This window comes from Ascaphus truei, chromosome 2, assembly GCF_040206685.1.
Source record: "Ascaphus truei isolate aAscTru1 chromosome 2, aAscTru1.hap1, whole genome shotgun sequence".
Classification (NCBI taxonomy): domain Eukaryota; kingdom Metazoa; phylum Chordata; class Amphibia; order Anura; family Ascaphidae; genus Ascaphus; species Ascaphus truei.
The window spans coordinates 194,738,406-194,753,716 of NC_134484.1; the positions used below are offsets into that span (position 1 = coordinate 194,738,406).

Sequence of the window (15,311 nt, forward strand, 5' to 3'; positions counted from 1 at the left end):
GCGAGAGAGAATTAATAATACAGCTCAACCCCTGTAACGCGGATCCGCTTATAACGCGGTTTGAGCGTGGACCCCGAATTTAAAAAAAAAACAAAAAACATTTTTTTTGCACATTCACAGCACACACACTTCACAGCACACACACTTCACAGCACACACACTTCACAGCACACATACTTCACAGCACACATACTTCACAGCACACACACTTCACAGCACACACACTTCACAGCACACACACTTCACAGCACACACACTTCACAGCACACACACTTCACAGCACACACACTTCACAGCACACACACTTCACAGCACACACACTTCACAGCACACTGCACACACTTCACAGCACACTGCACACACTCACAGCACACTGCACACACTCACAGCACACTGCATACACTCACAGCACACTGCATACACTCACAGCACACTGCATACACTCAACACACTGCATACACTGACACACACACAGTCTCACACAGTCAAATACACACACACACACAGAGACACTGTCTCTTTAAGGGAGCTTGCTCTCGCAAGACGGAAGCAGAAGCAGAGACAGGGAGAAGAGCTGCCAGATGCCGGGTAAGTGCTGTGTGCTGTTGCTGCTGCCCCACTGGGTCTGGGAAAGCTGGGAGAGTTCTCAGCTTTCCCCCTCCGGTGGACACGGTACCACCACACAAATTTTTTTTTTTTTTTTAAATAATAAATTCGGCGGCCATTTTTTTTCCGCGACCTTGTTTATAACACGGTGGTTGCGGGTGGCCCCCGAGGACCGTGCTATAACAGGGTTAAGCTGTACAGCATAAATGGGGACGCATTTAGACAAATATCATTATAATTTATTTTTAAGTGATATAACTTGTTTTATAAATAATTTTTGAATGTGTCACGGTTTTTACTTTTAAAAATCTGGTCACCCTAGGTGGATATCCCTAGATGAGGATTAATTACCTCAGGCATCAGTTCCTGCTGAAGCCTATCTGCCCAGGGAAGGGTGAAGATTAATTATGTAATATAATGTAATATACTGTACTACCTGCGGAGGATATCAATACTCCAACAAACCTGTTCTGTTATACCGGTCCTGGCACTCCTGAAGTGAATTCCTTGCTACAACTTCCTGTGAGGGGTAAATCCCTGCTTCTGCACCATTATAAACTCCAAGCTCCTTATACGCGGAGGCCCAGGCTCCAGATTTACCAACTGGTGAGCACCAATAACATCTCCTACCCACATATATCCTGCCCGAGGGGATAGGGGTGTTACATAAGCATGCAGTGGTACGTCACATATAAGTAATATTGCAGCATCTTCCCCAGTTTTCAATTGGTAACTCTAAGCACTAACGAATGGCAAACACAATTTTGGGTGATAACGGTCTTACCTGATGACGGTGGGTGTGATCTCAGCGCAGAAGAAAACGCTCAGGCTCCCCACTGCGTGCGATGAAAACATCCCAATGATCGAGAAAATGATGGAGAACTTATTTTTCACAGTATCGCTCATACCTAAGGGTGTAAGGAACAGACGGCATGATTCACAGATTCTTCCGTGTCACAGGAGCAGGCAGAGAGCATTGCGGTGTATAATGTGTTGCCGATACTTCTGTTCATTCTAGTTCCAAAACGCCAACCTAAAGCAGAACACTAAACAAGCACGGTGTTCTACATGTCATGTGCAGTTGCACCCTTCTTCCATTAAAAACCATGTGTGTTGCTGATGTGCACAAAGCAGCCAATGTCAATCAATGTAGTATTACCTGTGTCGGGTTGCTGAGTGTATTTTCCAATCACTGAAAGCAGAGCCAGCAAGGGAAGAGAGAAAAGAAAAAAAGGGGAATGTTAAAGCATACAGGCTTTTATCAGATTTCTTCGTCACCTTAAACAACTGCCCTCTTTCTGCTGAATTGTAATTGCATTCAATCTAAATGGAGAGGATTTGGCTCCCTTAATGAATCCTAAACCCCAAAGGCAGAATTTTAAATGAGATGTTAATATACATGCAGACACCAAGCAGTATTCTCAAAGAAAACAGTCATTATTCCAATTTAACAAACGACTTTGTGGGGGATGGAAAAAAAAAGTAAATAAATCAAAATCACAATGCGGTCACACTATGCTTTAGCTCGTCGGGAATACAATCAAGCTTACGGTCTTAACTAAAAGCAGCTTGCTTGCTCCTTCCCTTTTCCAAACTGCAAAGTTGTGGTAAAATATGGGGTAGATTGGATCCCTACTTCATAGAAAATTAACCTATGATTCTGGGTATTTTTTTAAAGGTGCAGTTCAAGCTGCCGTTTAAAAATAAATAAAAAATAAATTCCATTCAATATGTGCATCAATACAATCTGCACACTGAAACGTTATTAGCCAAGTTGCAGATCGATCCGTTCCCCTGTAATAGATCACTTTGCTTAAGGTTATTTAATTCAGTTATTGCAGTGCTACATTACCCACGATGCAAAGTTCTATGTGGAAGATCATGTGACCAGGTAGTTACTAGATACAATTGGTGCACTGCTGGAGAGGGGGCGGGGTTCAAGAGCCAGAGCTTGTCAGAAGGAGAAGGGGGTGTGACTTTGTAAATGGTTTCTATAGAATCAAAATGGCTTCCTACATTAGAAACATTAAAAATGTCTTTAAAAAAAAAATGCTACATGTATATTCTCATAGTACAGAACGGATTTATTAAAAAACAAACAAAAAAAAACAGCATGTAGGATATTGCTTGAACTGCAGCTTTAAACTTCCATATGATTCTCACTAGCACAGACAGCTCCTCTAGAGAAAATAGAAGCAAATGCAGCTGCAGTGTTTAGACTGTAACACAGTAATGAACATATGCAGATGGTAAACATGATTCTGCCATCCAACCCACAACGATACAAAAAGGAATAGCTATGCAGAGCACTTTTTTCTTCTTCGTTCCGAGCTACTAATCACAGCTCATGCATGCAGCCTTTCATGGAAAGGGGTTTTCTGGGGTTTTCTAGTGTTTACACCCTCCCCCCCCCCCCCCGGTTTTCTTAATCATTAGTGTCTTCAAGTTACCATGGTAACCCTTACATTGCAAATGGCTTTGGGGAGACCTTCATTTTAACCTCCCAGACACTTAATACTTCAAACGCTTATATCTCCCGAGGCATCAGATTTTACAAATAAAAAATGCTTGAGGGGGCAAGAAGGGATCCCTTCAAGTATATAAATAAAAATATCAATCAGCACGGGCTACAGCTTAAACTAGAAAGAATATGAAGTATAAAAAACTTGCAGGATCAAGGAATATGCGGATGCGAATTTATAAACTCATTTTGAATTGCAGCTGCTTGTGGTTTAGCTCAACTAAACCTATGAGTAGGTTAGAACTGACAAAGTAAAAAAACAAAAAAAAAAACTGTTGCCAAGAGCATCTCAATGATGTCACCTATACTGATTCAATGTTTGTGTAACACTTCCTCAACTTTCTTATGGTTCGTGTGTTTTGTGATCAGTGTAGCAAGCTACAGCATAAGTTGACACGTTGTAAATCAATGATGATAAAAACCACATTTAATATTTATTCATTCTGCTTGCAAATAAGACAACCCAACAAACACAGCTCACACAGAATGGAGTGTGAGAAGTGTTATTAACAGGGGGGTTGGGAGTGCACAGAATCAACTGGTTACGTGAAGCCTTCATGGCTTCAGAATTTATCACCCGCTGAGAATTGGTTTCATACACAAGATCCATGTTGGTTACATAATTATCAGGTGATCAACCAGTCACGGATAACCTAAACGACTTACAGTTAAGAAGGCCCAGTTGAAGCAATGATGCTAAAGCTGTGAGGATCATGAATAGCAGCAATCCTCCTCTTCGGCCCAGAAACCCAACCACCGGGCACATAGCCAGACAAGAAGCCAGGGCAACCCCTGCCATGGCAAAGTAGTTGACATAGAAATTGTGCATGATGGTCATGTCCACTTCAGGGTCCATCAGGCTTTTCGCAAAACAGTGGTGTATTCCAAAACCGGTCAGCCTGCAGGAGATAAACGGTGATATGAAATAGGTGACGAGGGCTCCTGCTGCCTGTGAAGAGTTTACACAAGCAAACAATTGCCTCACATGATGTAATGAAAAGATTCAATGTAGGAGGGTACAATCTGTTCAGATGCAGTTTCGTACAAAGGTAGATAGAAGAGGACAGGCACAGTGATATTTTGAAAGTGACATTTATTTATTAACCTTTTGGCTCCCAATGGAGCTCCATTGTGAGCCGAAATTTGGAGGAATACATATCACTTTTGAAATATAATCAGCGTACACACACACACACACACACACACAGACACACACTAGGAGTGGTAAAGACATTCTAACAAACATTTATATGAGCAATTTGTTGTATACATTTGATTTTAAGGATGTGATTGAAATTCTTTAACACAGTCTGTCCTCTATCCCCCATAAATAACGAGATGAGAGTTTCAAATGACAGGAGCAAAAGAGAAAGACAATGCAGCATTGAGCGCTAAACATACTCATTGAAGAGCAACCAAGCAAAACAAATTGAAACTATGAGAATAACCAATGGAAAGTAGTGTGGCAAATACTGCAGCTGTATAAAAGGTATCATCACATATCCCCAGTGACGCTGCTAAATTACTTAAGGCAATGATTCAGTCCACTACTCGTAAGTTAACAGTGGCCGCTTGGGACTCATGAAAATAAACCTGTATATTTGTAATTATTATCGTATATATAAAAGTGAGCCATTGTGGAAATAATGCATTATTGTTCAGTGCTATGGCAGGTGACGGGCGGACGACAACAATACAGTTCTCTACAACAAGTTGTGATCCCTTCGACACTTTGTTAATCTGCAATGTGTGATCCGGATAGAAAAGAGCTCAACGTCAATCATCGCACGTAGAACTAGCAGTTCCCTTGACATGCAAGATTAATTTTACATCACAATATAGGTTATGTGATGGAACGGATGCAGTTCAGTTTACTAGTTCTTTATATATGCTTCTATACGTGTAAAGGCACATGGGACCCTGTATATATAGAAGATATAATTGTCATTAACGGAGTAAAATTCCGTTTTAACTATAGAGATGATAGTCCTGTTCTTCTCCATCATCCATATAAGCAGTGGTTGACAAAGCACCAAAAAATCTACTCGCCACACAAAAAAATCTACTCGCCACCTAGTACCAAACGTGTGCTGCTTGGGCCAATAGGAGCTCGCCACGATGTTAAATCCACTCGCCCGGGGCGTGCAAATGTATAGGTTTGTCGAACACTGTATATAAGTAGTGGTTAGATTTGATGGAGCCCTAAAGCACGTGGTTTAAAGACATTAATAAGCGGACATCAAGCCGTTATGATTCCCTTCACTGCAAGAGTCGGGTGATGCACGGCTTTGCTATGCACTGCAGGCCTCCCTGACAGACAAGGGTTGAACAATGAACTACTGTAGCGTTTCCCAAACTTTTTTTTTTCCATGACCCGGTTATTTTTGAACTTCTCCTTCGTGACCCACTAAAAATGTTATCGCCTATACTGGCCGATAGGTAAAATAAAACAGTTATGAATGTCCATACAGATTTCATATATTCTCCCAATCCCCTCTATTCTCTCTCTCCCCTCCCCCTCCCCACCCCCCATTCTCTCTCTCCTGCACAGACACACAGTCACTGACCTACAGACACTCACACAAACACTGACCTACAGACACTCACACAGTCACTGACCTACAGACACTCACACAGACACTGACCTACAGACACTCACACAGTCACTGACCTACAGACACTCACACAGACACTGACCACGCACAGACAGACCTGCACAGACACACAGTCACTGACCTACAGACACTCACACAGACACTGACCACGCACAGACAGACCTGCACAGACACACAGTCACTGACCTACAGACACTCACACAGACACTGACCACGCACAGACAGACCTGCACAGACAGACCTGCACAGCCACAGATACACCCACACTCACACAGATATTCATATTCTCCCTCCCCCTCCCTCCCCCTCCACACACACCCCTATATACACACACACACACACACACACTCCCCTATATACACACACACACAGTATTACAGAGGCAGCGCCGGATGTGAGTGACTCCGCCTCCCCCTGCACCCTCTGCCCGCCAGCGACCGTGCAGCCACCACTGTCCGCCCCCGCGCCTATCTCCCGCACCCATACCAAGGGGACAGAGGGAAAGGGAGCACCAGGACAGGAGCGCCAGGAACGGAGGCACAGGTTACCACTTCCTACCTCCTATCACGCCGGGCATCGTGTCCTTTGGGGGCGGAGCAAGTCATGGGCAGCAACATCATGATGAGGGGCTGCAGTAAGAGCCAGAGTCAGCGAATCTCAGCTGACACCCCAGCGATAGCAGCCTGCACCACTTCAGCACCGTCTCGCGCCTCACCTCGGGCCGCCGCAAAGCAGGAGGGAGGGGGGACACCGCGCGGCCAGCCTCGCTGCGACCCAGCAATTTTGCTTTCGGGGCCCGGTGCCGGGTCGCGACCCACCATTTAGGAAATGCTGAACTACTGCATCGTTCTTTCATACCCAAGATGAAACATTCATTAAAGTGACAAGTGAATACATCGGATGCCTGTTGAGGATGCAGCTCACCTCCTCCATTTTGCAAGAATATATTATGACGCTTGGAACATTGTTCAAAATAAACGTGCGTGTCGCTGCTCGTGAGCCACAACAAATAAGGGTCTTAACTTACGAGTTCACACAAAGCACTAGAATATTCTTCCACAGGTTCCTGGTCCCCACCACCTTTATAATGCAGACTTTCTTGGGCCTTCTGCTCAGCTCACGCTCTAGCTCTGTAATGCAGAAACGCAACTGGGATCAGATTGTTTTCCTGAAGAAGTTTAAACTAAACATCCATGGCAAAACCAGCTCTGAAAAACGAAAATTTTCCTGGGGCCGTATTACTTTGAGGACAAATCAGACGTTGCCGGGGAAAAAATATGGGCAATGTGAATTTTTATTCTATTCCTCCAGTGTTAAAATGAACAAAGAGATGAATGTATCAGTATTCTAAAAAGCAACATTAGGATTCTATGAGACAGCTAATTACCACAGTAGACAAACTGTTACCCAAGTACCCACCAGGCATTACTCCTTTGATATCAGTTTCAGTGTTCACTCTGTTCTTGTGAATAATGTGAAGAATCTGCTTCTTCGAAGCTTCAAACTGCTGTGTGGCCATCAGCCACCTCAGGGATTCTGGGAAAATACTTCAGACACAAAACGGAAACCGTTATTGCAAGTCTCCAAAAAATATTTATTTAAACGTCGATAACAATTGAGAAGTGGGAACTGGGACGAAGGCCAGTCTGATCTTCAATATGTATATTTGTGTCAGCAACTTTGTGATGGCTGAAAGTGGGATAGACAACCAAGTCAGGCAATGCAAGAAAAAGAGTCGGGCACCATGGTTAAGGTGAAATCCCACGTAGGATCATATTGAACCGGCTGTTAAACATCAATGTACAGTAGGTGACTGGTGCCATAAAAACGTGGCCGTAAATATTTAAAAAAATGAAATATTTTAACTGGAAGTGCATGATGCATTTAGGGCTTCACCTCATTGGTGCACTTCTCACAGGTGAATCAAACGGAATCATTATTGCGGTGGCACAAAACTGTTCAGATTTCGCTTTGCGAAACATTTTAAAGTTTCAAATTATTTTAACATACTCAATGAAGAACTTCATGGGAAACTTACTACCAGTAGGATAACATCAGGATGAAAGGACAGATGATAACAGCTTGTAGAACCTGCCAGTCCCTGCAGAGAGCTGCTAGCCCTGGAAGAATAAACTGCCCGGCTATCAGAATGAAACTAGCCACCATTGTGATCATGAATCTGTGGGCGGGAGGGCACAGTTCTATTCCTGAAACGGAAAGACAGAACACATTAAGAAAAACAAACAAAAAAATGGAAATGCATTTTATTTAATCAATGTTGGAAAGATCAATTTTAATAGTTGTAATAAAGACCAAATGATGATGATTTTACTAGGCAAAAACACACACTAGTTCTCGCCCTTATAATTAATAAGATTGCCAGAGCACCGATATGATAACCGTGTTGAAACAGATGAGCACCAATGTAAGGGATTGCATTCGTAAAATAAATATGTGATTAGCAAAACAGATATAAAACACAGAATAAAAGGGATCTGCAAACACATGTAAGATTATCCTATAATGAATACTACAATGAAAATGGGAATTGCTTTACTGCAGTTATATTTTTAGGATTAAGCTACCGACACACACACACACACACACACACACACACACACACACACACACACACACACACACACACACACACACACACACACACACACACACACACACACACACTTCCATTATTTACAAACCAGTGTATCACTACTTTTTCTTTTTATAAAGCTTGAACTTGATTCCACATTACACTCCTCCCTTTCCTCTTTCAGCTCTGCTACAAACCCTGACAACCTGGTCAGGAACTACAACTTTGCGTTATCCTTCTTCCTTGATCTACATGCCCCGCTTTCTCTCTGCCGTCCTCGCCCTTCTAACCCCAGACCCTGGCTAAATTCCCACACACGCATGCTGCGTTCCTCCACTCGTTCCTCTGAATGCCTCTGGAGGAAATCTCATACTCTCGCAGACTTTCTTCACTACAAATTTATGCTATCCTGTTTCAACTCTGCCCTCTCACAAGCTAAACAAGCCTACTTTTCTTCACTAATCAATCTGCACAAGTCTAACCCACGCTGACTCTTCTCTGTCTTTGATGCTCTACTCAAACCACCCTCAGCTGCCTCTTCTTCCTCCATCTCCGCCCAGGACTTTGCTGACTATTTTAAAGAAAAGGTGGAATCCATACGGCAGAACATCCCCTCTGTTCTTCCTCTCATCCTACACCTCTTCCTAACTCTCCTCCTGCCTTCCTTGACTCTTTTTCCATTGTCTCAGAGGAGGATGTGTCATTGTTGATCTCCTCTTCCCCCTCTACCACTTGCTCTCTTGACCCCATTCCCTCCCATCTCCTAAAACCTCTTGGTCCTACTATAATCCCTACCCTCACACACATTTTTAATCCCTCCCTCTACTCTGGTACCTTCCCAACCTCTTTCAAACATGCAACAGTTATACCATTACTCAAAAACAGCAAGCTTGACCCTACCTGTCCTAACTATCGACCTGTCTTCCTCCTACCTTTTCCTCCAAACTCCTTGAATGTCTTGTATTCTCTCGCTTGTTCCATTTTATCAACACCTATTCACTCCTAGACCCTCTACAATCTGGCTTCCGCACTGCTCACTCCACGGAAACAGCTCTCACTAAAATAACAGATGACCTCCATGCTGCCAAAGACAGAGGTCATTACACACTGCTCATATTACACGACAACTCTCTGCCGCATTTGACACCGTGGACCACCCTCTTCTCCTTCATATTCTCCATACTCTTGGTATTCGAAACAAAGCTCTATCCTGGATCTCATCTTACCTCTCCCATCATACTTTCAGTGTCTCTTCTGCTAACACCTCCTCCATTGATCTCTCTTTGGGGGTACCAATGGCTCTGTCCTGGGACCTCTTCTCTTTTCTCTGTACACACTCTCTCTAGGGGACCTAATAACATCTCTTGGGTTTAAATATCACCTCTATGCTGACGACACACAAGTTTACTTTTCAACACCCGACCTGCTGTACAAACCAAAGTTTCTGAATGTCTCTCTGCTATATCATCCTGGATGGCCCTCCACCGCCTTAAACTCAACATGGCAAAAACAGAGCTCCTCATACCTCCTCCCAAACTTGGCCCTACTACCTCCTTCCACATTACTGTTGGAAGTACGATCATTCACCCAGAAGCCCAAGCACGCTGCTTAGGGGTCACACTCGACGCATCTCTCACATTCTCCTCTCACATTCAGAACATTTCTAAAACCTGTCGCTTTTTCCTCCGCAATATCACAAAGATACACCCGTTCCTCTGTTGCTCGACTGCTAAAACTCTGACTCAGGCCCTCATTCTCTCCAGTCTTGATTACTGTAACCTCCTGTTGTCCGGCCTTCCTGCCTCTCACCTGTCTCCCCTACAATCTATCCTAAACGCTGCTGCCAGAATCACTCTACTCTTTCCTTAATCTGTCTCCGCGTCTCCCCTCCTGAAATCACTCTCCTGGCTTCCAATCAAATCCTGTATCACACACTCAATTATCCTCCTCACTTTTAAAGCTTTACACTCTTCTGCCCCTCCTTACATCTCAGCCCTAATTTCTCGTTATGCACCATCCCGACTCTTGCGTTCCTCGCAAGGATGCCTTCTTTCTACCCCCTTTGTATCTAAAGCCCTCTCCCGCCTTAAACCTTTTTCACTGACTGCCCCACACCTCTGGAATGCCCTTTCCCTCAATTCCCGACTAGCACCCTCTCTATCCACCTTTAAGACCCACCTTAAGACCCACTTGCTTAAAGAAGCATATGAATAGCACTGTGGATTATACTGGACACATGATACATAAAGCTTGGCCCCCTGCAGACGCACTTACCAGAATTCCCTCCCACTGTCTCTGTATGTTCTCCCTACCTACCAATTACACTGTAAGCTCCTCGGGGCAGGGACTCCTCTTCCTTAATGTTACTTTTATGTCTAAAGCACTTATTCCCATGATCTGTTATTTATATTATCTGTTATTTATTTGATTACCATGTGTATTACTACTGTGAAGCGCTATGTACATTAATGGCGCTATATAAATAAAGACATACAATAAAGACTCGCCCCTTTTCTGTTTGTACAGCATAATACACAAACACACCCCAATTCTTTTCTGAAATAGTACTAAACTGTTTAACACATTTAGATTTCTCCAGTTCCAATATATATACCTCAAGGGACTACTAATTCTATAAAGAGGTGAATGGCCTTATTGGGTGAACCGGGCGGTCTTGCCCCTCCTGTGTGTCTTGTGACCAGTGGCATGACCATAGGGAAATAGGAGATATATCTATATTTTCACCCAATGTTCTAGAAACAGGTCCTTCAGAGTTCTGACTGTGGTCCCCACTGATAGGTCCTAAATAGGTTTGTGTGTATAGCTAAGTGTACTAAGAATTGTCCTGTCACCGTTTGTTATTTTCAGTTAGAAATGTGCCCTTTAAGTAAGCGCCAGTAGTAGTGGTACAAAATTGTTCTTACTATTGAAAAAGAGGAAGCATGCTCTTGATAGGAGTTCGGCATAAAAACGTCTCAGTATGTTTGGACTGGCCCAACCAGAAGGTCCCTAGTTCAATCCTGATCCCATAGGTATGGAAGAATTATGCAGTACATAGATCGTGGGTTGCTAAACCCAAAGCCTGAAGTGTATTCCCTGAAAGTTCCACTTGATATGGGGCATTTCTAACTATGCAAAAGACTGCGAATTTAACCGTTACTACCGTTAACAAGTATAAGTCCCTCTCCAGCGTAGGAGGGAGGAGGGAGAGCTACCAGGGGATAAAATTCAGAGTATTGTGTTTTGCCACGAGTTTGTCAAGTGAGATGTATGTCAATACCTGTGGAGCCTTATAGACTGATGTCACAAAGCACCTTATAGGTTTCTCTAAAACTTCCTGGCACCCATCCTTTTTCCATCTGCTTATTCACACCCAGCCTGCACCTACCCAGCACCCTGAAAAGGTATGAGAGACCGAGCACTGCTCTAGCAAATCTGATGTAACCTCCTTTGGAGGGACAATCACACACGTCAGTTCCCTCTACAGCGAGTATTTCCCTCTCATCTACAGTGGATAAAGCAAACCAAAATAAAAGCGAATAGACAAAGAGTAACTTTTTCCCCCAGTCAGTCTAGAGAAGGTAATAACACAAAATTGACGTTCAAAGGTACACAGACAGAAACCAACACACATCTGGTGTATCCAAATAATAAAAATGGCTCTAAATAGAAAACAACAGTTTATTAAAATGTCACCATTTCAAACTTATGATAGAGCCTCTCTGTGCTTGAACAAAACAATTTCCTCTTAGCAAACGTGCCGTTAGCAAGAAAGCATTTACCAGTCCATTTTCTACAACTATATATCAACTATGACAGAAGAATTTCAGAACCGATGCCACCTTTATCTTGTAATGCTGTTATTGGGATTTGAAAATGCATCAAATCGCTAACAATCTAGTGTATCAGAGACATTACACAGGCACAGTGGCAGCTGATATTACTTTTGTCAAGAAGGCAAACCAGCATTCTCAGCCATTGAGGGGACACCTTGATTGTCAAAAGAAAAAATATTTGTTATTCGCCTTAAAACAAGAAGCACCTAAAGTTCCTCCCCTTCCAGCTATTTTATACTATAAAAAGTGCAAAACTGTAATTGTGACTTTTTTGTATTTGCTACAGAATTATTTTCCCATTTATAGATGAGCCACAACCAGTAGCTGAGAAACGCAGCATGTACTGCATAGTCTGGCATTTCCTGTGTTCCTCAGTCTAACTGGTTTTTATTTTACCTCATCTGAAACAGGAAGGTACCCCAGAGTAGAAAGGAGAAAATTTAAACAACTTACCGTAATTTTCTTTTCCTGGAACCATGGCAGTGGGCACCATTGGGTTAATCCCTTCTCACTCTAGGTAGGACAGGAAGTAGACTTTTGCAGGTAGGCCATATAAGGCCCCTCCCTCTACCTGCACACTAGTCTTACGTTTCTTCCATAGCTGAAAATATATAACTGATAGGCATTAGACATACATAGGGAGGGTAACTATGTGCCCACTGCCATGGTTCCAGGAAAAGAAAATTACGGTAAGTTGTTTAAATTTTCTCCTTTCCTGATCACCCTGGCAGTGGGCACCATTGGGACATACCCAAGCAGTGCAAATTTTAGGGAGGGATACATCAGATTAGACAACACCAGTTTAATGTCTTATCAGTTCCACCTTTATTAATACACTTTACACTTTATTTCACTACAGTTTCTAAGACTCTACGCCCAAAGCTTGCATCAGCTGATGATTGTACGTCTAGTCTGTAGTATTTCAGAAATGTATTGAATGAGGACCAGACAGCTGCTTTACATATCTGCCCTGGTGTGGCCTGGGCTTTAAATGCCCATGAAGTAGCCATGACCCTTGTAGAATGGGCCTTCACGTTCAAAGGTTTATCTTGTCCTTTGCTTTCATAAGCTCTTTTGATACAAGCCACAATCCACTGTGCAATTGTCGTCTTTGATGCTGCTTGACCTTTCTTTGGTCCTTCTGGAATGACAAATAATTTGTCAGACTTTCTGATGTCTCTCATCCTTTCTAGGTACACCTTAAGACATCTCACCACGTCCAATTTGTGTAACCTTTCCTCTTTCTTATTTGTTGGTTCTGGACAAAAAGACGGGATCACGATCTCCTGATTCATGTGAAACTGTGATACCACCTTTGGCAGGAATTGATGTATCGGTCTAAGAACTGCCTTGTCTTGATGTATGATTAGGAATGGCTCCTTAGCAGATAGCGCCTGTAGTTCTCCCACTCTCCTTGCCGAGGTGATTGCTATCAGAAACGCCATTTTCCAAGACAACCATTTTAGGCCAATGTCCTGTATTGGTTCAAACGGAGCTGCTGTTAATACATCCAAGACTAACGACAAGTCCCATGTAGGTACTCTGTTCTTAATTTGAGGTTTTAACCTTTTAACTGCTTGAAAGAACCTGATTATCAGTCTTTCTACTGCCAGATTTCTTTCCAACAAAGCTGATAGTGCCGACACTTGTACTTTTAATGAGCTGAGACTGAGACCTTTCTCAAATCCTTTATGCAGGAATTCCACTATAGATACAATTTTTGGTGAAAGGAAATTTTCTCTCTCTTTTTCACACCAATCACAAAAGCAGAGCCAGATTCTATGGTATACTCTTGATGTGGAACTTTTCCTTGCTTGTAAGAGGGTTTGAATTGTTTTCTCTGAACAACCCTTCAATCTCAATGTCTCCCGCTCAATCGCCATGCCGTCAAAGCCCATTGTTTGGTATTTGGATGGCTTATTGGCCCCTGTTGCATCAGGCCTTTTTGATCTGGTATGTGCCATGGTGTATCCACTGCCATATTTACCAGGTGTGTAAACCAAAGCCTTCTTGGCCAGTATGGTGCTATGAATATCACCTCTGCTCTCTCTTCTCTGATCTTCCTGATTGTTTTTGGAATCAGAGGAATTGGAGGGAACAGGTATCCCAATTTGAAGTCCCATTTGAGACTGAGAGCATCTGTAGCTTGTGCGCTTGGGTGAAATTGTCTGGAACAATAGTTCCTTACTTTGCGATTCTGGTGTGTCGCCATCAGATCGATGTCTGGTTGACCCCATCGCTCTACCAGTTTTTGAAATACTCCTGGATTTAACGCCCATTCTCCTGGGTGAATGATATTGTGACTTAGAAAGTCTGCTGTGACATTTTCTAGTCCTGGGATATGTATGGCTGTGATATCCGACAAGTGGCACTCTGCCCAACCGAGTATTTCTGCTGTGAGCTTCATCAGCTTTTTGCTCCTGGTTCCTCCTTGTTTGGCTATATATTTGACCACAGAGCTGTTGTCTGATTCTATCTTTATACAGCCACCTCTTATTTTGTCCTGGAAAACTTCTAGGGCCTTTTGTACTGCTTTTAATTCCAGTAGATTTGATGGTAAGTGGATTACCTGATTTTCCCAGGTTCCTTGCACCACTTTTTCTCCCATCTGAGCCCCCCAACCTGTCTTGCTCGCATCTGTTGTAATTTTTAACCAGTGCACAGGTTGTAGCGTTTTCCCTTTGACCAGGTTCTGGGTATCTTCCCACCATTTTAACTCTCGTTTTGTTTGTGGGTGTAACAAGATTCTTTGTCTTGTGTCTTTGTGATTCCCGTTCTATTGCTGTAGAAAATTGTTTTGCAGAGGTCTCATATGCAACGCTGCCCACTTTGTGACGCTTAATGTTGAAGCGAATTTCCCCAGGAGTCTCATGCATTCTTTTGCAGAAGTCCTGGTCGCTTTTCTGAGCCTCCTTGTTCGCATGGCTATGTCTAGCCCCTTTGCCTCTGGCAATCTCACTTCTCCTTTCTCTGTATCGAATTCTACTCCCAGAAATCTTAAGAGCTGAGTGGGTACCAAATGGCTCTTGTCTCTGTTTATTAACCAACCGTGATGTTCTAGGAAGGTTATAACCATTTTCTGGTCCTGTTGGAGTTTCTCCCGATCCCTTGATTTTACCAGGCTGTCGTCCAGGTAAGGG

At 43.1% G+C, this 15,311-nt stretch overlaps 1 protein-coding gene across 2 annotated transcripts in view; it reads right to left on the reverse strand.

Moving 5' to 3' along the window:
* SLC22A23 (solute carrier family 22 member 23) overlaps positions 1–15,311 on the reverse strand; it is a 140,223-nt gene that overhangs the window by 14,596 nt on the left and 110,316 nt on the right. Inside the window, exons 4-9 of one of the 2 annotated variants that reach the window (XM_075585762.1) lie at positions 7,781–7,949; positions 7,162–7,289; positions 6,770–6,872; positions 3,794–4,026; positions 1,766–1,798; positions 1,391–1,514 (exon numbers count right to left, since the gene is read on the reverse strand). In XM_075585762.1, the coding sequence (XP_075441877.1) occupies positions 1,391–1,514; positions 1,766–1,798; positions 3,794–4,026; positions 6,770–6,872; positions 7,162–7,289; positions 7,781–7,949 (790 nt within the window). The remainder of the gene's footprint in view (positions 1–1,390; positions 1,515–1,765; positions 1,799–3,793; positions 4,027–6,769; positions 6,873–7,161; positions 7,290–7,780; positions 7,950–15,311) is intronic. The other variant, XM_075585763.1, reaches the window with a different exon arrangement.